Consider the following 23,663-nt stretch of genomic DNA (forward strand, 5'->3'; position numbering starts at 1 on the left):
GATCAACTATGGAAAGCAAAAAAAGATTACTTTACAAGAATTCTAAATCTGAAACTAAACCAGAAATAGTTAACACCATATAGGTGCAGGTGTGGTTGTGCGGTAAGAAGCTTGGGCAGACCAAGGCTTTGAGAGTGAATTTGGGATATGGAACTCTGTGTGTGTGTGTGTGTGTGTGTGTGTATAGGTGCAAGAGTGGTTGTGTGGTAAGAACCTTGCTTCCCAACCACATGGTCCCGGATTCAGTCCCAACCAAAGCCTTGTGAGTGGATTTGGTAGACGGAAACTGAAAGAAGCCCGTTGTGTATGTTTATATATATATATATATATATATATGTGTGTGTGTGTGTGTGTGTGTATTTGTGTATCTGTGTTTGTCTCCCCACCATCGCTTTAGAACCAATGTTGGTGTGTTTATGTCCCCACAACTTAGCGGTTCGGCAAAAGAGACTGATAGAATAAGTACTAGGTTTACAAAGAATAAGTCTTGGGGTTGATTCGTTTGACTAAAGGTGGTGCTCCAGCGTGGCTGCAGTCAAATGACTGAAACTAGTAAAAAAATAAAAAAAGAATAGGCGTAGGAGTGGCTGTGTGGTAAGTAGCTTGCTTACCAACCACATGGTTCCGGGTTCAGTCCCACTGCGTGGCACCTTGGGCAAGTGTCTTCTACTATAGCCTCTTGTGAGTGGATTTGGTAGATGGAAACTGAAAGAAGCCCGTCGTATATATGTATATATGTATGTGTGTGTGTGTATTTGTGTATCTGTGTTTGTCTCCCCACCATCGCTTTAGAACCAATGTTGGTGTGTTTATGTCCCCACAACTTAGCGGTTCGGCAAAAGAGACTGATAGAATAAGTACTAGGTTTACAAAGAATAAGTCTTGGGGTTGATTCGTTTGACTAAAGGTGGTGCTCCAGCGTGGCTGCAGTCAAATGACTGAAACTAGTAAAAAAATAAAAAAAGAATAGGCGTAGGAGTGGCTGTGTGGTAAGTAGCTTGCTTACCAACCACATGGTTCCGGGTTCAGTCCCACTGCGTGGCACCTTGGGCAAGTGTCTTCTACTATAGCCTCTTGTGAGTGGATTTGGTAGACGGAAACTGAAAGAAGTCCGTCGTATATATGTATATATGTATGTGTGTGTATATGTTTGCATGTCTGTGTTTGTCCCCCCAACATCGCTTGACAACTGATGCTGGTGTGTTTACGTCCCCGTAACTTAGCGGTTCGGCAAAAGAGACCGATAGAATAAGTACTAGACTTCCAAAGAATAAGTCCTGGGTCGATTTGTTCGACTAAAGGTGGTGCTCCAGCATGGCCACAGTCAAATGACTGAAACAAGTAAAAGAGTGTGTGTGTGTGTGTGTGTCTTTGTGTCTGTTTGTCCTCCCACCTCTGCTGAACAACTGGTGTTGGTGTGTTTATATCCTTGTAACATAGAAGTTCATCAAAAGTGACTGATAGAATAAGTACCAGGCTTAGCAAAAAATTAAGTAGTGGGCTTGATTCATTTGACTAAAAATTGTTCAAGGTAGTGCCCCTGCATGGATACAGTCTAATGACTCAAACAAGTAAAAGAGAAAAAAAGACCGTTACATATTAATTATCCCAGAACACGTGTTTGAAAAGTTGAAAATCAAAAGTGCTTACACACAAAATACACATTTGACATAATATACATACTGTACATGAACTTCTTTTACAAAGGTTAATAACATTCTGTTAAATAATAGAAGTTCTTTTTAAATAGGTAAGAGCTTTAAAAAATCATTTTCTAATTATTTGCAATATAAAGTTGTGAGGTCCCTTTTAAACTTTTAGCCTTTAAACTGGCCATATCCAGCCAAAATATTCTATGTTTTATGTTCAAACTGGCCAGATCTGGCCTCTTGTACCTACTTTACAGTGTCATTCTAAAAACAATGGTATGCATGGACAACTGCTGGTCTTCCATAAACAACCTTGCTCAGACTTGTGCTTTAAAGGGTAACTTTCTAGGTATAATCCTATCGTCATTCATGACTGAAGGGAGTCTTTACCCTTTTCATTTGATAGAGTAATCTGAATACTAAAGAGTTAATTCTCTCTAATGTCATGAAAAAATAAATTCCTGACACTCTGTAGAGTGGCTGATGAGAGAAGGAAAATAGTTACCAAACCAAACAATGCACGCAAGCACCAGCCTTTAGGATAAGTAGTGCCAAATAAGAAATGACACAGACAACATGTCTAACCTATGCAAGTATGGAAAGCCAACATGGTAAAATAATGATGATGGTGAAAGGCTGGTGCATGGTTAAGAAGTTTCATTTTGCAATGATGTAGTTTCAGATTCAGTTTCACTGTGTTGCACTTTGGCCAAATGTCTCCTGTTATAACCTCTGGCCAACAAATACCTTGCCAGTGAATCTGGTAGTTGGAAATTGTTGTAAGCCCATCATATTTGTGTGTGTGTGTGTGTGTGTGTGTTTGAATGATGACTGGTTGCCCTGCACTTTTTGTAGACACATGGAATAAAAATGTCCCTTGCTTTCAAAACAAGGGCTGGTGAAAGGAGGAGCATCCAACTATGCATAAACTGTAATAATTTTACTGGATCTTTTTCATATTCTGCTCTCCTTCGTGGCTGGAGTTATCTTTAGGAAGATCATGACTTTCCTTGAATATTTTCCTAAGCCAATATATAAAAGGAAATGTTACTCTTTTTGTCTGCTGTCTACAATTAAAAATGTAAAAAGGCTACTATTGGAGTTTATTCTGTCTACATTTTGTTGTTCCATGTTTGTTTATCATATTTGTTATTGCTTTTTTTCTGTTAGTGTGTCTCATTTGATGCCTCTGTTTTAACTAGGTATTGTAAAAGAGTCTGAGAAAAGTGGCAAATCTTATGCTGTTTACGCTATAACAGTTAAGAAAATTCAGTCAGATACAGACATGTGGGATGTTTATCGCAGATACAGTGATTTCCATGACTTACATATGATCATTACGGAGAAGGTTAGTCTTGTTTTAATTTTTCTTAAAGTACATTGTTTTATCCAAGGCAGTGGTTTTCAACATCTTATACTTATGGACCCCTTTGATTTCTATTTTACTCTACTAGACCTCCATAGCTGTTCATTGTATATTTTAAAAGGTCCTACTATATTTTTTACAATTAAATATTGTTAGGAATTGTATAAAACATCAAAATATTTTGTGTATTATAGAAGTATAAGCAATTTGTTGTAGATAAATTTTAACAACAAAATCTTATATGGACCCCGGTTGAGAACCACTGATCTAATGTTTAAAGAATTAGCTAGCTTGAAGCATATTGCAGAATGGAGAAGTAAAATGCTTCCTTCTCACCTTTAGTCTTTCTGCTTTACTTCAGCTAGTCGACAAGAAAGACTATGTACCTTATCCTTCCAACAACCACCATGCTGAAAATCCCATAATGTAGTTGTAGAATTTAATCTACGTTCAAACTTTCATGCTTATGTATCATACTGCAAGACAGTACCAGTGAACTAAGAGCTAATGTACATAGACCTTATTCAACTGCTGAACCAAAATTAGAATATTTAAGTTGCACAGTTAGCTGTGTAATTTAGAAGATGAACTATCAACTGAATGGGTTTCTAGCCTTTATTTGTCAGTCCAGTAGTTAACAGTGTGAAAAATAAACTTCCACCAGTGCAATAGGCAGGTTTGCAGAGAAATTGTAATAGATATTCTAACATAAAAAGAAGAAAGCCATGAACAAAAATGTTCTTGGATGATGGTCATAAATGTATATCATTATCCTCACCATCAAATGGTCTGTACTTGAAAGAGTAAAAAATAGACCCAGAAATGAAACAGAGAGCTCAAGTGAACTCATTTAGTTCCATAGAATTGTTATAACCCGTTCTTGAACTTCATGGGACTGACACCTTATTGCATATTTTTAGTATTTAACAAATGAGATCTGTTTCTTCCTGCATAGATGGTTTATTATTATTATTCATATTCAGTGTAACTATCTTTCATTGTAGCCATCACCTATCAACACTATCCTTCTTCATTTTAACCATTGCTCATCAGCATATCTACACACCATCAATATAACTACACACCTTCAATATAACCACACACCATCAATATAACCACACACTATCAATATAACCACACACCATCAATATAACCACACAGCATCAATATAACCATACAACATCAATATAACCTCACAACATCAATATAACCACAGGACATCAGCATAACCATGCAACATCAATTTAACCACCTATCAATATAATTATCCATCAACATAACCATGCACCAACATTACCACACGTTTTCAGCATAACTATTACCCCACTGATATGATCACACTTCACTGACATAATCATGCATCATCAATATAACCACTCCCCACCAGCTAAACTACACCCCACCATTTTTTTATTGAGTAAGTATCAGGGACAACTCCAAAACACATTTCCTTTCCATAGAAGACTTCTGCAAATATACAGCATTACTATAATTTCAGTATGTGCTGGCATCGCTGCCTGATAAAGTGGTTCTAGATTTGAGCCTACTGTCTGACACCGTTGGCGAGTCTTCTAGTATAATGTTGAGTTAAACAATACTTTGAGTGGAATTTTGTTGACAGAAACTGTGCAGAAGCTCATTGTATATGTATGTAAAGAAGATAATTTATCCACTTGATAAAAATAGAGATCAAGAAAATAAGTACTAGACTGAACTGAAGTTCTGGGGTTGATATGGCATTATTAAAAAAAGATATAACCCTGAAAGCTGGTGTGTAATCATGGTCACAGACCAGTGACAGTTTTGCTTCTTTTTTTTTTGTTACTGTCTTTTTATAATGATGACTGGAAAATAAATCAGGCTTTCACAAGTGGTCAGATCTACCATATTCAGGTCTACTTATTGTCACTGATTGTCCAATTGCCAAAATAAACATATACATTTTACTACTACTGCTGCTGCTGCTACATTCTATCATTATTTATTATTTTATAGTATATACAAATACCAGGATTAATGCTCCCAGGTAAAACTGCTTTTAAGAATATCAACAAAGAATTTCTTGAAAAACGGCGGAGAGGTCTCAATGCTTATTTGCAGGTAAGTTAATTATGTTGCTTATTTGTTTTGTAATAGAATTTAGTTGTGACAATATATATGTCTTTGATGTTAAAATTAAAAGTGTAATTTTATACTCTTAAGATCAAGTTCAAAATTCATACTCTTGAGATCAAGTTTAAAATTCACATCAACAAAAACATTCCAGTCTATGAAAACTATGCTGTAAGTAATGGCTGGATACAAAAAACAATTTCAACCCTTTAGCATTCGGATTACTCTGTTAAATGTAAAGCTTATTTATCTACATTGTTTTGAATTAATCATACATCATCTTGTAGTTTCAAGATTTCAATGATGTGATTATGTATTTTTAGAATGACATTGTTGGGTAGGTGTGAGAGGCCAGTTTGAATATAAAATAGGTAGAATATGTGGGCTAAATATAGCTGGTTTTTAATGCTAAAGGATTAAAAATACAGATGATGATCTTATTCTGTTTAAACTAAGCTGGAACATACATGCAAAAATATTATAGTGATTACTTCATTTGAAGTATTGAAGGTGTAACTGCAAGGCCAGAAAAAAAGCATTCTAAGACATGCTAATCTGGAAGTATAGATCATATATGATGTTTTATATAAATCTATGATAAAGGGACACACAATACTACTGTTGGAAGCCAATGAAAAAGAAATAGAATAATGTTGAATTGTGGGGCTCAGAATTAAATTGCAAGTTCAAAAGAACAATATGATGCTATATCAATTTTTTTTTAGCGTGTCTAATTTTGCTATGCTTTGTTTTGTAGTTCGTCATGAATGCAGAGCTGTGGCAATCATACCCAGGTTTAGAAGATCTGGTAAATCAGTTTTTGGCACCTGGTCTTTGGGAGAAGCACAAAAGTGAGCTGGCTCGTAAGGTTAGATATTTTTCATTTGATCCACCCTAATTGGCAAGTGAATATTAAAATGTTTTCAGTTAGCATTCAACATATAAAAAACACAGTTATGTAATATTTGTTATTAACCTTTCATTCTAGGTCCTATTTTGTTGCATAGAATAATAGAATTTGTTAGTTGCTTATGTAAACATAACTATAGTTTCTTATTTATCCTAATGACAGTTTTTTTAAAACTTAGACATAACATTACTAATAATAAATATGCATAAAGGAGTCCAACTCCTGCCAGCATGGACAACGGATGTTAAATGATGATGCACCCATGCATACACACATGATTTAATGTCATGTATACTAGTGTATGCATATATATATAGTCACGTTGCCATGTGAAGTAGTGTGTATATCACCACTTTTTATGTCCACTTTCCATGTTCAGCAGGCCTCAATGGATTAGAGGACCATGCTCCAGTTCTCAGTTTTGGTTTGGTCTCTACTGCTGAATGCTCTTCTTAAGACAAACCACTTCTGGGTTATGATGTGCATTTTTACATTGCACCAGCACTGCAGAGGTTGTCTTTCCCTTGGCATAACTAAAGACTTCTCTCAACCTTTGCTTGATTAGTTAACAACTTTACAGGTTTTATTTAGCGACTGCTTTAATCATGCCAGTAATGCAAGTGACATCGCCTTGTTACTCACAAAATAAAAGTGCTGCCATGTTTGAAAGAAGGATAGGAAAGAGAGTGATGGCTTTAAGTGAGGTGTTGAGAAAAGTAGTTATAGTATGATGGGGAGAAATGGAATTATTTATATTGTTGTGAGTTTGTAGGGTGGAAATGAGCAGTAGAGGAGACAATGTTGGGAATGGAAATGATGGAGGAGACCTAAGAAAGGGGAAGAGTACATGTATGTGTATATATAGTATTTATTTATAAGTGCAGTATGGCTGAATAATTAAGACATTCACTTCACAACCATAAGGTCCCAGGTTTCATCCCAGTGTATGGCATCTTGGGAAAATGTCATTTGCTATCACCTCAGGTCAATCCTTACCTTGTGAGTGAAAACTGGGTAGACAGAGACTGTATAGAAGCCAATCAAATGGATTGTAGCTGTAATGGAAAAGGTACAGCCTCATTGCATGTACTGTATCACACTGTTCTTTCTGAGTGTTACATTATTATGCCTGTGGAATATTCAACCACTTAAATATTAATTTTGGAGCACCACCATCACCACCACTACCACACATGTATATATATAAATATATATATATATATATATATATATATATATATATATACGCACACACATATATAAACTGGAAATAGGGATTCAATGAATGAAACTGTACTCATGGTAAGCTCTCCACAATGTGTTCAGCTGTCAAGAGAACCAAATATTACTGGTGAAATGTTCTGAAGCACAGTTTTATTCATTATATTACAATACAATTCTGTGTGTACATCTATATGCATACTTTAGCATCCATGATATAACTGGATACAGATTATGAAACAACTGTAAACACATGGAATAAATATTTTGATCTCTCTTGTCTCCCAAATTTGATTAATTATTTTATATATGCTTGTGTATGTGTGTGCATATTTATATATAAAATTCTAAAACATTTTTACTGGTTCCAACTGTGGGTATGTTGAGGCACAGCCTTCAAGGGTTTAGTTGATCATATTAACCCCAGTACTTATTTCAGTATGCAATGAGCTTCTCTACATTTTCTGTTTACTAATTCAGCTTGCAGACATTGGTAGGTCCAAGGCACTTGTACAAAGTACCATGTAGTAAGACTGAAGGCCAACTAGTTACAAAGTGGGCTCTGTATTCACATATGTAGATGTGTGTACACACATATTTATTTATAGTTTTATAAGATAAGCTCCTCTAATATATCTAGTCTAAACCAAGACGACTGACTTGTTTCCTCTGGGTATCACCTAACATTTGAGATTCTTTTGGTAATAGATTTTTAAAAAAAATTTGGTTGGTACAAAAATAATATTGGTATCTGTTAACTCTTTGTTACAGTGTAACTTACCTATTTTAAGATTTTGTAGTTGTTTTTTACCTTGTAGTTATTTTGTTTTGTTTGTTTGATTGTAAAGGACACCAGTAACTCACCATTTCAAAAATAAAAATTATATAAATGCTGTAAATAATTGTTTTCAAAAACTGCATGTGTATGAAAAGGATTTGAGTTCTAAAAACTTTTGGTTTCAATCACGATTGGAAATGCTCATGATTTTTTTTTTTTTGCTCATTGGTCACAATTAAGATGATAGTTTCTCTAAGTAAAAAAAAAGGTAGAAATAGCAGTAGAAATGTAGGGTCAATAAGTTTCACCATAAAGGAGTTCGAAAAGTGGTAAGAACTTTTGAGAGAAATCTTCTCCATTAAATGATATTTTGAATAAAGTTGCATTTTGAAACTTGTTTGAAAAATCATTTGTCAAATTAGGATTTTTTTTCCTGTCGTTAATCTGTTCAGACATTATCCATTGCAACCCATATTGTAGATGTTGATTTGTAAATGTTAATGGTTGAGAAGTTTTAGACTTAATTTCAAAAGTATTCCAGCCATGACCATCCCATATTTTTTCTAGTCATTGTGTACCCTGGACTACATTATTCAATATGTTCTTTTTTATTTTAAAACAATAGGGTGTGATTTGATTAATATTCAACTGCTATCTCTAGCAGATTGAGCGATACCATAGGGGCACCTTTATTGATGAGGTTGTTATGCAGCTGTTTACAGAGTTGTAATATACTCTTGAAAATCGCTAATCAATAAAAATGACTATCTAAATTCATAAGAAAATGTCCTTTATCATTTTTCTTTAATACACATAAAAAACTTTCCTTACCATTTATATGAATGAATATGTATGATTTGTATTAATTCAATTGCTGAAAACTTTAAACAAAATAAAACTTCCTTCATTAAAAAGTAAGCAATAACACTTCAGCCAAAATGAAACCTATATTGGTATCATATAGTTTTCGTTGCAGACTAACATAAATCAGAAAAGTATTATGCTTGTCTAAGTCATGCTATTAGTTTTTCAGTTGTTTATAATAATAATAATAATATATTTATTTACATTTGATATTTGATATCTTATTACTTATATCAGGTCATTAAGAATGAAATGTCCAATTTTGAACTGAAAGTTTATTTGTCTTAACAAAAAGCAATGCAGTTAGTCAAAGTATGCACCTAAAAACACAATATTTATGCTGGCAGCGAAAAATTCTGGAGCGCAAGAGGTGATGAAATCATAAAAGGCGGTTTTTGTATCTTCAGATTTGAAGGTTTTTTCCTTGCAAAAAGTTGTCTAATGCCTGGAAAACGTGATAGTCAGTTGGGTGCAAAGTCTGGTGAATATAGTGGATGACAGTATTTCCAAGTTCAGTTCCTATAACTTGAGTTGTGTTCTTTGTACGACGTGTGGTCAAGCATTGTCTTGCAAGAGAATTGGCCTGTCTCTATTGACCAATCTCAGTTGTTTAATTGCAAATTCACTCATCATTTGGTTGTGGTATGCATCATTTGGTTGTGGTATGCATCCACTGTAATTGACTTACCAGGCCTCATGAAATTGTAGTGGATGACACCAGTGCTGGATCACCAAACAGACACCATTAGCTTTTTTGGTGAATATTTTTTTTGGATTGTGTTTTGGCACTTTGTCTCTATCCAACCACTATGCAGCTCACTTGCTATTGTTGGAAAGAATCCATTTTCCATCACATAACAATACAGTGCAAAAATGGTTCACTTTTAAGCTGTGACAGCAAAGAACAAGTTTCAAGATGACGTGTCATTTGATGCTCATTCAATTCATGTGATACCCACTTGTCCAGCTTCTTTACCTTGCCGATTTGTTTCAGATGGTCCAATACAGTTGGAATCAAAACATCAAACCTTGCTGCTAACTCACGCATAGTTTGAGATGTATCTGTTTCCACTACAGTTTCCAGTTCATTATTATCCACCTTGGTCTCAAGTCTACTGTGGAGCTGATTTTTCAAGAGTAAAGTCACCAGAATGGAACTTCTCAAACCATTGAAGAAGATTCTTAGTCTTACATATATTTCAGCTACATATATCCTGCATTATTATTACAGTGGACTCATTCGCCACAAACACCTCATTGATGTTTTGAGCCGTCTGGGATGCATTGGTTCCACGACAGAACTCATATTCATAAACAACATGAATTTTTGATCTATCTATAAGTTCACAAAATTTGATTTACAAGAGAAAACTCGCAATATAATCAGACACCGTGAATTGCATTTTGAAAAGTGATGTAACTCTTCAATGTTGTTAAACAAAGATTTCTCAGGATAAAACAGAGTTAACGATTATCAAACTTGGTGCATAAGAAAATCAGACATTTCATTCTTTATGACCTAATATTTACATTTTAAATGTTATGATGTAACTGTATGGATTGATATTAATACACAGTGAATTTGAAATTATTTAAATATCTTTTTTTGTATGTAACCTGTTTATTTTAAATGAACCTCAGTTATTAGTATGTGATACTTTCAGTTTGTACTTTTTGCACATGTGATTTAACACTTTTTTGCCTTTTTTTATCATTTACATATGATATGTTTCTTTTATTTTTATCTCGATATATTCATAATGCATTCCATTTTGTTGTTTGTTGTAACAGTTAAATGCCTGCTGTCTTTAATTACATAGAAGAGGCACTGAGCTTTCAATGTTTTGGGCAAGAGATTTATTATTTCTTCCTCAGCAACTCAGTTTCTTTTTTTTTAATGCTTGTGCATTTGCTTTTTTTTTTTATGAAAAAAATGTTTCATTATAAACTTTGATTTAATTCCTTTACAATCAGCACAGTTTCACACTTCTACTTAAGTCAAGGCCACCAAGCAGTCATAGTATATAAATGGATCCATGCTGCAGTTTTTACTCTTTTTTGGGATGGTTGAGTTTTTAAGTGTTATCGTATTTAACCTCATTGAAATTTACCATAGTATTTGGGTCACAGGATAGTTTTATTAAGTTAAACATGCTGAATTACTACCTTCATAAGAGCAAGATAATTATTATTTCTAATACAAGCTAAACTAAACTATTAACTTTCATCATAAACTTATTTCTTTAATACTTGATACTGGTTGTGGGTACTATAATTTATAATGCAGAAACTGTATTTCTTTCTTGGAATATCTCTTCCTATAAACATTAAACCTGTGTGAATTGCACTTCACTTAAAACTAACTCTGTTTTTTTTCATCATTTGCATCTGCTAATCCTACCAAATAACATAATAGAGAAAATATATTGGTATTGCAATGATGTAGTAGAATTCTCTATCATTGAACTAACAATGGTGTCCTTTCTCCTACAAAAACATACTAGCCAGCTAACAACAGCCAATTAGCCCCTAGAAGTTGCTGTTACTACTACTACTACTACTACTACTACTACTACTACTACTACTACTACTACTACTACTGCTGCTGCTGCTGCTGCTACTGCCACTAACTTTTTTTTTTTCTCTATGAACACCAACCCGATTTTTTGTTTTGTTTCATGCACTACTTTCCTTACAGATGGAAATTCTTGTGACTCCTCTTCGTAGTTCTGTGCGGACTGTTGGAACTGCTGTCAAGCATATGCCAGACGTGGCAGAAGGTGTGGGCAAGTTGTTTAATGTCAAAGGGGTAAGATGTACCATTGTACTAGAAGATATAGCCATTTTTAGCAAGTCATCTCAGATCAGAAACCAATGTTCAGAATTTAACCTATGATATATATATTATATATATATCATATCTGGTGATTCAGACTTAAGATGATGATGTAACAAGCAAAAAGTTCTCTTAGAAGATATTTGATGATATAGAAATCTTACGTATACACAAACTTGAAAGTTGAAATGCATCCCAATTGTCTACACTCCCAAAATAAAGTCATCATGTATACTTGTTTACTAGGATTTAGGAAGATCTTAAGAGGAATGTTATAAACAGGACACTAGAAGTCATTAACATTCATTCATTCATCTGTTCTTGCATCACATCATATTTGCTCTTTGAGTCTTGAGTACCTCATTTTGACGCTGGGAAAAATGAAGTTTATTGCCATTTTTAGTGATATCAAACATGGTCCTTTTTTTTCTAAAATGTGGCTGTGTCATTTTTGTATATTGTGGATATTATTGTAAATTTCAATCTGTTATGGATTGATTGTATTACAAATTTTGTTTGTGTATGTGATGGTCTCATAGTTTTTTATAACTCATCTTGCTCTTATTGGCTGGAGTGTCATCTACGATTTGACATAAGTGGTATAGAAGCTAAAAGCCTTTTCTGAGCCAAAAAGGGTTACCATCATTTCGAATTTGGTTGTGAAGTCAGCTCAACAAGAAACCAATGACTTCAAACCCAAACACCATTATCATCACCATCTTCATTATCATCATCATCATCACTAATTTAATATCCATCTTTCCATAGGTTAGATGGATGCTGAAAGAAAAATCTTTCAGTCTCAGCATAATAGTAAGGGCAAAAGTAATTTTAGGAAATACATTTGTTACATATATCTCTAGCTCTTAAGATAAAGAGCAAATGAAGAAGATGCTTAGTCTTACATATATTTCAGCTACATATATCCTGCATTACTATTTTCCTAAACATGAACAATATGCATTTAAAATTCTCAAAGTTAATACAAATACTACATCTCATAATTCTTGATGATTTGATGACTCTTTTGGTCACCTCACATCAACAAAAACTGCATCATAAAAACTTCACTTCCCCTTCAGAATAAGAAAATACCATAGAACTTGTTTACTCTTTGTAAAGCAAATGTGACCTTCAGTGGTGTATTGTTCACATATCTGGTAAGGCTCTCCTAACCCCCTACCAAAGAAACCTCAACCATTTGGCTGACTAGGAAAGACCCACCTACCAACAGACTACAATTTCTGTCTTGGGCCACTGTTTTTTCTCAGCCTTTTGTACTGCTACTATAACAGTCTTTGTTCCACTGAATTAGCACATTATGTATATCCACTACTCAGACCTGCCCAATGTCAGCCAGATTTTTCTTCATCTCTACATTAAAGGGATGCTGAATTCCTTGTAGAAGTGGTTATGAGAAAAACTAACAGGTCTCTTGTGAAGGTATATGGCCTTATGGTTATGGTGTTAACATCATGATCATGAGGTTGTCAAATCAGTCTCTAGACTAGGTAGCGCATTGTCTTTGAGAAAAGCATCATTTAACATTATCTTTGATAAAAGCATCTATTCACCTGAAGATGAGTACCAGTCATTTGCTGGTACAGCCATCTTTCCCTCTAGCTGTCATCTCTCCGTTGAGAGAGCCAAGAGAGTGTCTGTGACACCCCGAAACAATTAGCAAAAGCTTGGTACATGATATCGAGTCATACTTGTGAAGTGATGGCTATGCTAGTTGTAGCACATTGGTGAATGGTTCTCTGCTACACAGCTATATGACAGATATGTGAGCAATAATTTGAACATGGCACCCACTTTCACTCTGAAGACATTCAGTAAATGAAGAGAAATCTAGTGCTTAGGATGCAGTTTTTGTTATATGGGATTTCCACAAAACATCAATTATTGAGAGGCTTAGTAGTTGTATCTTTGCAGAGTTTGGACTGTATGTGGTTCAGGCATTAGGGCGGTATACTTGCTTATTCCTTCCAGCTACTACATTATTGGCCTGTTAGAATTAAAATAAAACTAATCGGGACATATTAACTCCTAAGAAATATTGTTCTTGAGAAATTTGTACCATTGATCATAGATCATAACCATGTAGAATATATTCATTTGGTTAAAAAAAAAAAAAAAAAGCAAAGTATGAAAATAAAATTGTCAGGATATTTTATTTGATTGAAATCATTTCACTAGTTTTGTATCTCTTCTGAAATGCCACCACAGTCTTTTTGCAAAATATCAATGATCAAAATCTATCAGTCATATTTACATCTCATTGCTACTGACTCTAAATTCTCCTCCTGCATGAATTCACCATTCTCTGAAACACCTTCCGTAATACTTTTCACTTAATCCCATTCACAATGTAATTTTCTCTATATATTTTTCCTCTTCATTCACACTGCTATTTTCAAAATCAATTTTTTTCTACTCATCTTTCACAGGGCAAAAATTTCTTTACAATATTTTGTTTTTAGCTAGTTGTTCTTAAATTGAAATTTCCCATTCTTGGTTTCTTAAAATAATTTTTTTTTTTCTTTTATTTGGTGCTGCATTAATATAGATATTTAAAAATATAACCAGTTTTTAAATTAGTTACTTAGATTTTCACCTCTTCTTTCCTATTTAAATGTTTACCACGACTGCTTTAATAAGTACAACTTATTAAAGTGTTACAAGACACTAACCTTGTCCACACGCACGCGCACGCACGCACGCACACACACACACACACACACACACACACACAAAACTGTATGCTGTTTAATTCTAATTATCTTGTCAGGGAGTTATATATAATTGATGTTTGAAATCTGTTTGATAGTTTATTGCAAAAAATGTTTCCATTCTCTTCCAAAAAGTATTGTAGTTGTGAGAAGACAACGTTACCAGATTAAAACTTCTGTATATGAAAATATGTTTAATCTTGTTATATAGAAACATTCTTTAGTTAAGATCAAGTTAATATTAAAAAAATGCTAAGGGATCATACTTTCTCCTTATCTTTATTTTAACTGCTTGCAACAAGATTAAGAATATATTTTCATATAAAAGATTTATGGAATTTCCTGTAACTGATGGGTGATTAATCTTAAATTCCAAGCAATACAAGAGCAGACTTAGTTGCAACAGTGTCTTAATAACGCAGCATAACTATTGCTGTTGATTCATCAAATCAGTACTATACTAACATACAGAGGGGTCTATATACTAACACGATAACATCTTGAAGGTAGTAAACTTAATTTGGCCTCACCCTCATAAGGATTTCTACATGGTTACACAACATGTGAGAGTATCTATTTTGAGCATACTGCTTGAAATAGCAGTAACATTTCCCTCAACTTCACCATACCATCTTAGAAATAGAATGACTTATTCGATAATATAGCTGCTGATATATTGTTTGAAAGTGAGATGAGATGGGCAAAACTAGGATACTTTGACCATAAGTTTAATTGATCAGAGATACTCCAGGGGTAATTAAAAAACATCCTACCCAAAGTATCAGTCAATACCTTCAATAAACTTTCTGCCAACTTGATTTAAAAGTAGAGCAAGAAAAGTAAATTGGCTTACAACTACATTTTGATTGCATGCTACTGTTCCACCCAACTTTTCATATCTGATATTCTAAAGAAAGCCTTATCATATCTGTGGTGTAAAGAATGGTAAATCAATATATTTAGGAACTACAACAGTGGTTCTCAAACAGTGGTCCACAGTGCTGTGGTACACCACAGATTTTTAAACTTATAATTTACAGCTTTAGAAAATCATTACTTTAGGAAAGTAATGCTTGAATGTCTTGAAAAAGCATCTTAGTCATAATTCATTTATACACAAGTAAGATTAAACCTTGGCCAGATTTCAGCAATAGTTTTCTATGTTTTACTAAATTTTTAACGGTATTGACTCTAGGACTGCTGGAGTAGAGCTAACGAAAAAGTACTTAGCCAACAACAATGTCTATGAAAACCCTGACAATACCAAACTTGCAAGGACATAACTGTGCTGATAAATATGTTATGATGGGTTTACTCTGAGTCAGGATTGCAAATCTTGACTTTGCATATAATGGTAGACTTAAAAATACGTCACTAATAGTATTATAGTAAAGTCACCACATATGTAGATTAAGCAGTTGAGGTAGCATACAGATATGGTCTTAAATCTCAGAGTTTTAATATGACAATAGCTTGTCACTAACCTTACCAGAAGAATAAAAGACAATATTGCACTAACGTTAAAGTTGAATCACAAAACTATTCACTATTATTAGATAAGCTTTTTTTTCTATGCTTTGGTGAGCAATTTTCTTTTTAATTTGTGCTTTACTTATGCAATCATTTTAGATTGTTTGTGCTTATGGATGTAAATCTGTTGTAAATACCATGTTAGTTAGTAGTCATTGTAAAAAGTAAAAATGTCATTCACATTGTTAAAAAGACTTCATTTTTGCCCTGCTCATGAATACTAAATTTCTTTTATAGCTGACAGCTAACTTACCTCGTAGTGAAGCTTTGGATAGTGGCAAAGTGGGTGCTGGACTTGACCCAGACGTAAGTACATATGAAACAACATTAGATTTTTTCATTGGAATCATATTTATTTCTTAGCTTGATTGAAGGGCAGCATATTTGTTTGAAAATACAGTCAATTGAACTAAGTCCAGTCAATACCTGGTTCTTATATTTTATGGACACAATGACACAAATATTAAAGTAATTTCCAGTGGTATTTGAACTCTGAAACTAGAAGTACAAAACTGAAATTCACTATGCATTTATTCTTATATTTAATTGTTTCTGTCACTTTTTCCTTCCACTTAATAGTTTCTTTTAATTAGGAAGTACAACATCAACAACAATAATTGGTTTCTAATTTAGGTACAAGTTCAGCAAGTTTTGATGGGAGGGTTGCCACTGACTCATATTTTATCAACTTCTGAGGGATGAAAAGTAAAGTTGACCTTGGTGGGATTTGATCTCAAATCAGTGATGACACTAAATACAACCTGATATTTAGTACAGTGCTCTACCATTTGTACCAGTAATGATGTGTTGTTTTTTTTAACATTGACACAAGACCACCTATTGGAAGTTAAATCAGTGTCAGAATAGACAAGGCACTTGTTTTATCAACCCAGAAGATGAAGGGCTGTCATGGGAATATCTGATATGGTTTGAGATAGATTCAGCTGGTTTTCTTGAACATTTCCTTAGCTAGGATGAGTGTTGGGTGTGTCACTTTGAGCCAGAGACAAAGTGACAATCCATGCAGTGGAAATACCCCTCTTCACCTGCTCCCAAAAAGGCTAAGATCATTTCATCTTCAGGGAAAGTGGTGGCCTCAGTTTTTTGGATGCTAAAGGCATTGTATTTATTGACTATCTTCAAAAGGACTGCACCATCAATGGAAAGTACTATGCAACTTGCTGAGGCAGTTATGAAAGCCTATCAGGACCAAATGACTAGGAAAACTGACAAAAGTGGTCTTGTTTCATCACTCTATGCTCCAGCACACAAGTCATTGACTTCAATGGCTGCTCTGCATGACTGTGGCTTGAACTTGTTGATCAGTCTTCCCATTCCACCAATTTGGCCCTATCTAATTATCAACTGTTACCCAGCATGAAAAAACACCTGGCTGGGAACCAGTATCACAGTGATGATGATGTCATATCTGTTGTTAATTATTTTTTTTTACCATTTGGGTGGAATCCAAGCACTGTGACACTGATGAAAGAAGTGTGTGGACTGCAAGGGAGACCCTGTTGAAAAATAAACCTAATTTGGTCACATTCCATGAGAGTATTTTAGTTAGCTAATGAACTTTTCAGTTAACTCTTGTATATTGTATTTGTCTTTATTTATTGGCATTACCTGACATGTTTTTCCTAAGTACTAACCTGCATTGCTTAAAGGTCTTGAAAATATTTGTCAAAAATATAGATGACTGCTCTTAAAATCCACCATCATCAAAATTTAGGAAAAAACCTCACTCACTACATTTTCTCTCCTAACTATTTAGAGAAGGTTAGAAACTCTATTCTTCATTATATTATGTTGTTATTTTTGTAGGCATTTTAGTGTATTTTTAAAGGTTGCTACCATCATTGATTTGTAAACTGAGCAGTTTTAAGATGGGTTTTTAAGTATGAGTTTATATTGGAAATGTTATCAGTAGACATAAGTTTCTTCAGGGAGATATACCTGTATTCATTTCTCAGTATTCAGTTAGGGGGTTTTATGCCATAGGTCTGTTTAAGCAAAACAGACTGGAGCTATTTGAATTCAAGAACAATGAAAACAATTTCGAATGTATTTGTGAACCTAGTTAATGCATGATTACAAACAAAACCTTCAAATGAAAACAATTCTGTAATTTTATTCTTTTCTTCAACATATTTTCTCTTTGAGTTATTAAGTTTGATATATGTAAATACTTATTAATTTCCATGTTTGAATTAATATCTGTGAAGCTACATCTTGCACCATTAGAAAGACATTCAATATCTACAAAGAAGTAAATACAAGGTGCAGTGTAACTTCTGTATAAAATCGTAAAACTAATAATAGAAGTTGGTTTAGATTATTTCAAAGTTCTGTTAGTATAATTCATCAAATTAGGTTCAGTGCCTTTTAGCAAGGGATTCACATAAATTCTGTTGTCTTATTGGGACCAAATTTATCTGTCAATACAATAAACAACAAAGTAATCTTTGATTAATTACTCTATTCCTGCCAGACTATCTAGTCTAATTATATGGATAATTAAACTGCCAAATCATTCATATAAATAATTATTGCAGCCCTTTATTTTAGAAATCCTTGAGACAGTAAATTACATTGTGAATGCAATGATCAATCAATACAACAAAGAATATATTTTTCAACTCCTGATCAGCAGACGACATATTTTCCATTGAGATCCTTTGTATGTTGCCTTTTAAAATAACTTCAGTCGTAACAGTGAACAATTTATTTGGTTGTTGCTTGCATATATGCTATTTTAATTAAATTACTCTCTATATCAAAATTTTTAGGGTTTTTTTTGTCTTTGGTCAGTAAGTGTTATTTCTTATTTGCTTCTGTCTAGAAATCAAAAGAAATGACTATTATTCCCGTCAGACTTTGCCTTTGTGACTTGGACATCCATGTTATGAAACTGACCTATTTTCTATTACATTTCAGACAAATTCAGCATTGAGTTGCTGAAGTAGAAATATCATTATAGCAAATATTCTGCTCAATGCCACAGATTGGCTTGTCAGTTGCTTGAACTTAACTACTTTAGCCCTTAGTGGCTGACAGTGTGTGCATCTCTGATGATGAGCAGTAGTAGTGGGGGAGCATCGTAGCCATGTGTTAAGAGGGATTCTTTGGGATTTGAATAAATGTAACAAAAGTAAAGTTTGAAGAAAACATTAGCCATTTTTCATACTTTATAAGGGTGAGCAAATAGGAAATAACAGTTGCTACACAAGGACAAAAATCATGTTACATAGTGTTATGTTGCCTTTATAATTTTTTGTGAGAATTTTGAGCAGAATTGTTAAGCAGAAAATTACATTCTGTTCAAGCCTGAAGTATGTAGCTTGGTTGTATATGAAATTGTAATTAATTAGCAGGCCTTAATTCATTAATTCGTTAATCAAACATCCATGATTCAGGACTGCATTATACACTCCATAATAATGTGTTTACCTGTCAGTCAAGGAATGTTACGGTTAAGAAGAAGTAAAAAAGCAACTTGCGATCAGATTATAATTGAATAAATAAATATAAAAGCCGTGTTTATATTGATGAAGCAAAAGTTTATGTAAGAAAGTTAATTTTTATGCAGGTGCTTATCTTAACATTTTGTCAATAGATGAAAAATTACAAGTAACCTAAAAAAAAAAACACTACTTTAGAAGACTTGTTTGATAATTTCAGGTGGGAGAAAATATACCTCTTCGTATTCTTTTGTTACTAATGGATGAAGTTTTTGATTTGAGACAAAAGAACCAATGGCTGCGCCGTCGACTTGTTGCTATCCTTCGACAGTTAATTAAGGCCACCTTTGGAGATATGATCAACAGGTGATTTTTTCTTTTATGGTTTTATTTTGTTTGTTTTCCTAATTATTATTTTTTTTTTGTTATTTTAAATATTAGAGGTGCAAGCATGGCTGTGTGGTAAGAAGCTTGCTTCCCAACCACATGGTTCTGGGTTCAGTCCGACTGTGTGGCACCTTGGGCAGGTGTTTACTACAATAGCCTCGGGCCAACCAAAGCCTTGTCAGTGGATTTGGTAGACAGAAACTGGAAGAAGCCCATCATATATGTGTGTGTATAGTTGACTAGTTACATAAGTGCCAACACACGAAGCTCTCGGACCTTGCGTCACTCTGTTATTCTGCTAAATATTAATAAAATATGTGTATATATCAATGTATATGTATCATTGTGTTTGTTTGTCCCCTCCATCATTACTTGACAACTAGTGTTGGTGTATTTACGTTCCCATAACTTAGTGGTTCAGCAAAAGAGACTGATTAAAAAATAAGTCCTAGGGTCGATTTGTTTAGCTAAAACCCTTCATGGTAGTACTCCAGTATGGCTGCAGTCAAATGACTGAAACAGGTGAAAGAATAAAAGAAGAGCAATTATATTCTTTCTTTTTTTTTTAAATTTGCTGTTGGCTCACTTCACTGTTTCGTTCTTCCATTTATCTATCCCCATCATTCCCTCTACTTGTTTACTTATCTATTTGCCAAATGGCCTTCTGTTTCTGTTTTTCTACTTGTGTGTATATCTGTTCATTTCTATCTCTCTGCTTTTCCTTTATTCAGCTAATTTTGGGATGTATTTTCTTTCAGAAAAATAGTGGAACATGTTGATTGGATGACATCAGCTGAACAGATGGCAGAATATGTGAAGACTTTCAGGTTGGCACTTTTTTTTTTATGGGAACTTGGAATAAGATTGACCTTTAGTATTCAGATTTCTCTGTCAATTGTAATGCTTATTTATTTATATTGATATGAATTAATCTTGCATTAACTTGTAACTTTGAGATTTTAATGATGTGATTATTTATCATCATCATCATTTAGTGTCTGCTTTAAATGCTGGCATAGGTTAGATGGCTTGACTGAAACTGGTAAGCTTGAGGGCTACACCAGGTTCCAATCTGATTTTGGCATGATTTCTACAGCTGGATGCCCTTCTTGACACCAACCACTCCAAGAGCATGTCATTGGCATAAGTGCCAGTTACATTACACCAGCATTGATCATGACTACGATTTCACATGGTTTGACGGGTCTTCTGAAGCATGGCACATCGCCAAAAGTCTTGATCACTTATTGCTGCCTCCACGAGGCCCAGTGTTCGAAAAGTGCTTTTTTTTACATGCCACTGGCTCTGGTACCAGTTACTTGACACCAGCATCAGCCATGACTATGATTTCATTTGGTTTAATGGGTCTTTTCTGAATAATATTGTATGGTAATTGTGAGAGGTCAAATCTGGCCAGTTTGAAGATAATACAGGTAGGTTATTTTGATTGGATATGGCCAGTTTGAAGATAATATAGGTAGATTGTTTTGGCTGGATATGGCTGGTTCAAATGCTAAAGGGTTCATAGTTAACTTTTAGCACTTGTGTTATTTTTCATTTTTAATATGTATCACCTGTCATCAACAAATACTTACTTTTCCATAATGGCACGACTTGGTTAAATTTCTTAAATATCTTGATGATGTATTAATTCAACTGTAAGAACCCCATAATCTAAGATCTGAACTCACTGATTCATCATACATTTGTTATTTATTCGTGTATTGCCATTAGGTCCTTCAACTGTCAACTCACAACACTTCTTCATCTAGAGTACATCATTTATTGATATTACTAGTCTGTATCAATGTTATCATATCATTTGTATTTATTGGTTAATACCTTTTGATACCTTATCACATTTTTAATTTGCTCATGCTACTCACTTTTTTTTTTCTGTAATATAGCTATGTGCATTTAACAAGTCATACTAAATTGGCTTCTGTCTATTCACTCAACATTCCATGCTGTAATAGCTAATGATTTTGTGTCATTTACAGTCACAATTCTAATATGTCTCATAGAAAGAAGCAAACTCTACAATTTAGAGAGAGAGAGAGAGAGATGTTATCAGAATTTCTTTCAATCCTCTCTTAATGTGTAAAGAGCTTTTACACATTCTTTTTTCTTTTCTTTTGATATGTTCCAATTTTCTTTTGGCAACATAAGTTATTGATCATTGTTGATATTTTTGAAAAAGAAAATAAAAATTATATTTATATTTTTTTTTAGTTTAAGTTCTTTGACATTTTTTTTTTGTGCGTGTTCTTTTGTTTAGAGATTCTTTTTGGCCATACGGTTCCCTTGCTGACAGGAATCCTGCAAGAGATGAAAATACCAAGTTGCGAACTAGAGTTGTGTGCAGGGCTAGAATGCTAGGTAGCATTCCAGGTGAGTAACTATTTACACAGATAGAAAGGAAATCAGACAAATACAAGACTAGAATGTGTAAATTACTTTCCAATTATATTTCATTTGATCTCAGTTGCTAATGTACTTTTTCTAATAGTAGTGTCTTTACTCTAATTACAGATGAAATGCGCCATTTAATGGGCAATGAAACTGTGAAGATGGGCGTAGTCCGTGTATTTAATATGTTCCAACACAAAAGCCTCAATAAGCGTTTAGTGTACGTCTTCCTTGAAGGAATGCTGGAGACATTATTTCCTCAAAACAAATTCAATGAAATATTCCTTAAGCTACATTCCAAATCGCAGCGTCAGAAATCCAGTAGTTGTAACTCTGCAAAAGATCCTCTTCGTAGACAGAATTCAGGCCAGTTAGCAGTAAGATGACATGGTTGACAATCATCAGTATTTTTCCCTTTTTTTTTTCACCTTGACCCTCCCTCACAGTGACACAAGTATCCTCAGAATTTTTCTTGCTGGCAATGGTTAAGGTATTTATTAAGAGGATTCTCTGTGTCTGTCAGTCGGTGTTGCTCAGTCCTTCCAACGTCTGATACTGATTTGAGCTATCATATCAAAATTCTTTTGAGATGAGGACAGAAAAAAGCATATTGCCAATGTAGACTAGTGAGAACTGCTGGACATTGACTGGAAATAAATCCTTCCTATTTTGGAGAGAATGTTTATACCAAAAATCTTTTAAATTAAAGAAAAAAGAAACAACAAACAATACTCCATAGAAAATAATTTTTCTTTCCAATTCTTAATTTTTTTACCAATTACTCGCACACCTTCAAAACAAAAAGTATTAAAATCAATCACAGTCATTTGAAGGGAATAAAAAAAAAAAGAAACATTTCTCTTTTAAAAACAAAATTCAAATGAAGAAGACATACGATAATAGTAACTTAAATCACAGCCCGTGGTTTGTTGCTTTAACAGTGAAAAATTAAACCATTACACAAAAGCAAAGTGACTTCTGGAAATTCTGGTTGAGAAATGAAAGCATGTTGTTTGGAGCAGAAATGGCATTATTTTAGATGAATGCTGAATATTTTCATTTTTTTTTTTTTTAGCCTTTTTAAAATTTTTTTATGTGTGATTGGTGAGAGAAATAATGAATTTTCTATGACCCTTATAATAATACAAAACCAGCTGTCTTAGTTTTCCTCCCTATACATACATACACACATACAAACACAGATATATATAGGCATGCCTGTCTCATACTTATTCTCATACACATATTTTAAAGAAGAACAGTAAATACAACACACTAGTTAGTAATAATTGCTTTTAAACTGAACTCTTGTCTCTTATCATTTTATGACGGAGCTAGAGTTTAAAAAGAGAGGGCTTTGTTTCTGTATAATTGGATATAGTTAAGCTCCTTTTAAATTGTGTTC

General features: G+C 33.8%; 1 protein-coding gene across 1 annotated transcript in view; it reads left to right on the forward strand.

Moving 5' to 3' along the window:
• LOC149137665 (sorting nexin-13-like) overlaps window positions 1–23,229 on the forward strand; it is a 38,875-nt gene extending 15,646 nt beyond the window's left edge. Inside the window, exons 4-12 of the mRNA XM_089355228.1 lie at window positions 2,852–2,997; window positions 5,011–5,115; window positions 5,885–5,995; window positions 11,599–11,709; window positions 16,236–16,304; window positions 19,683–19,828; window positions 20,608–20,676; window positions 22,128–22,240; window positions 22,382–23,229. Coding sequence (XP_089211354.1) covers window positions 2,852–2,997; window positions 5,011–5,115; window positions 5,885–5,995; window positions 11,599–11,709; window positions 16,236–16,304; window positions 19,683–19,828; window positions 20,608–20,676; window positions 22,128–22,240; window positions 22,382–22,644 — 1,133 coding nt within the window. The 3' untranslated portion in view covers window positions 22,645–23,229. The remainder of the gene's footprint in view (window positions 1–2,851; window positions 2,998–5,010; window positions 5,116–5,884; window positions 5,996–11,598; window positions 11,710–16,235; window positions 16,305–19,682; window positions 19,829–20,607; window positions 20,677–22,127; window positions 22,241–22,381) is intronic.
• The last annotated feature ends 434 nt before the right edge of the window (window positions 23,230–23,663 follow it).

This window comes from Octopus bimaculoides, chromosome 1, assembly GCF_046866305.1.
Source record: "Octopus bimaculoides isolate indiv1 chromosome 1, ASM4686630v1, whole genome shotgun sequence".
Taxonomy (NCBI): domain Eukaryota; kingdom Metazoa; phylum Mollusca; class Cephalopoda; order Octopoda; family Octopodidae; genus Octopus; species Octopus bimaculoides.